The 1,567-nt window shown below is 38.9% G+C and overlaps 1 protein-coding gene across 1 annotated transcript in view; it reads left to right on the top strand.

Moving 5' to 3' along the window:
* LOC116840375 (zinc finger protein 154-like) overlaps positions 1-1,237 on the top strand; it is a 17,217-nt gene extending 15,980 nt beyond the window's left edge. The window contains exon 4 of the mRNA XM_032806994.1: positions 969-1,237. Coding sequence (XP_032662885.1) covers positions 969-1,237 — 269 coding nt within the window. The remainder of the gene's footprint in view (positions 1-968) is intronic.
* The last annotated feature ends 330 nt before the right edge of the window (positions 1,238-1,567 follow it).

Below are 1,567 nucleotides of genomic sequence, written 5' to 3'. Positions count from 1 at the left end.
GTGTGTGTGTGTGTGTGTGTGTGTGTGTGTGTGCATGTGTGGCAAACACTTATGTGTGCAGATTGCACAGGACTGGGACTCCTAAATTTTGTTATTCTCCGCAATATTGTATCCTTCTGACACAACACACGATGCGATATGCTAGTAATTATATGATGTCTCACAATATCGTTCGTATCGTGACACTGTTAAATAACATAAACTTGAACATATTTGACACTCATTTTTAAGAATTAAAGCTCCTGACTTCCTCGCCGCGAAGCTCTTGATTGATGACGTCAGAAACGAAAAGATACATGCTAAAAATTCTTGCGAATTGCACTGAAGTAAAACTATATATTCACAAAATATGTTTACATTTGCAATCCAGTCGAATATATCTACAAAATAATCCGAACATTTACCCTTTGCTCTAACAATCAGCAAATTACTGTAAAATTAATGTGACATATAATCTCTCTTTTTAACCTGTTATCACGTTAATTTTATGGTTATTTATTGATGTATTGAAAGGAAAGTACTCAAACTGTTTTATAGTTTGATCTACTCGACTATTCGATATATAGTAGTAGATTTATTCGATTGATTGCAAATGTGAAAATATTTTATAAATATGTAATTTTATTTATATATATTTTGCAAGAATTTTTAGCATGTATTTTCTCGTCTCGACGAGAATTAATGCGTTAATGAGACACTTGTTTCCTTACTTCGGCCATGAATTAGACGGCCGCAGCGAGGAAACAAGAGCTTCAAACGCATCTAATCCTTCAAAATGATACGCATGACGCATCTCTCATCGCACTTGCAACCTTCAATCATCATTCTACGCGTCGCAAAATCATCCCCTCGACCCGAATCAAACCCGACGCTCGTTTCGTCCTAAATCCGACAGGGATGCCGACGACCCCAACAACACCGACACTTGCTAACCGGCTCCAACCGTTTTTTGCTTCCTTCATTTGCAGATTCAAGATCGTGGCTGTTGGAGCAAAAGCACAAGATAAGGCTCAGCAATGTACCGGAGAAGTTTCGCGACTTGACGCTACTTGACAAACGATACACGTGCGACACTTGCGGCAAGTCGTACAAATGGAAAGAATCTCTCTGCAAGCACCAGCGCATCGAGTGCAGGAAGCAACCGCAGTTCATCTGCAAGATATGCGGCTATCGTTTCATGCATAAGCATCATCTGACGAAGCATGTCACGAGAATTCATTTCGAGCGCTTATTGTGATCGTGAAATTAACATGTTGACTGCAGCCGTGGGACTCATCCCGACTACCTATACTGTGATTTTGCCGCGACCCATTAATTTACAGTCAAAACATAATCAATTGATGAATTAAATATATATGTGAACAATAGGAAGCATGTACAAAAGTACGTGCAGCTGAATGTATACATTTACTGCGTAACTTTGGTTACAAACATATATAATCTCGTCCTTAGCGGAATCCTCTTGTGTACGAGATGAGTCAAGAACTACTGGAATATTCCATCTGGAATATCTTCGAAGCAAAACACAAAGTTGAGCTTCAGATCTCTGAAATTACTCTACTTAGAA

Source organism: Odontomachus brunneus, unplaced genomic scaffold (genome assembly GCF_010583005.1).
Source record: "Odontomachus brunneus isolate Ranch 3 - 2012 unplaced genomic scaffold, Obru_v1 Obru_scaffold_009, whole genome shotgun sequence".
Lineage (NCBI taxonomy): Eukaryota > Metazoa > Arthropoda > Insecta > Hymenoptera > Formicidae > Odontomachus > Odontomachus brunneus.
The sequence above is the reverse complement of the archived record's forward strand: the minus strand, read 5'-3'. Positions and strand labels throughout refer to the sequence as shown.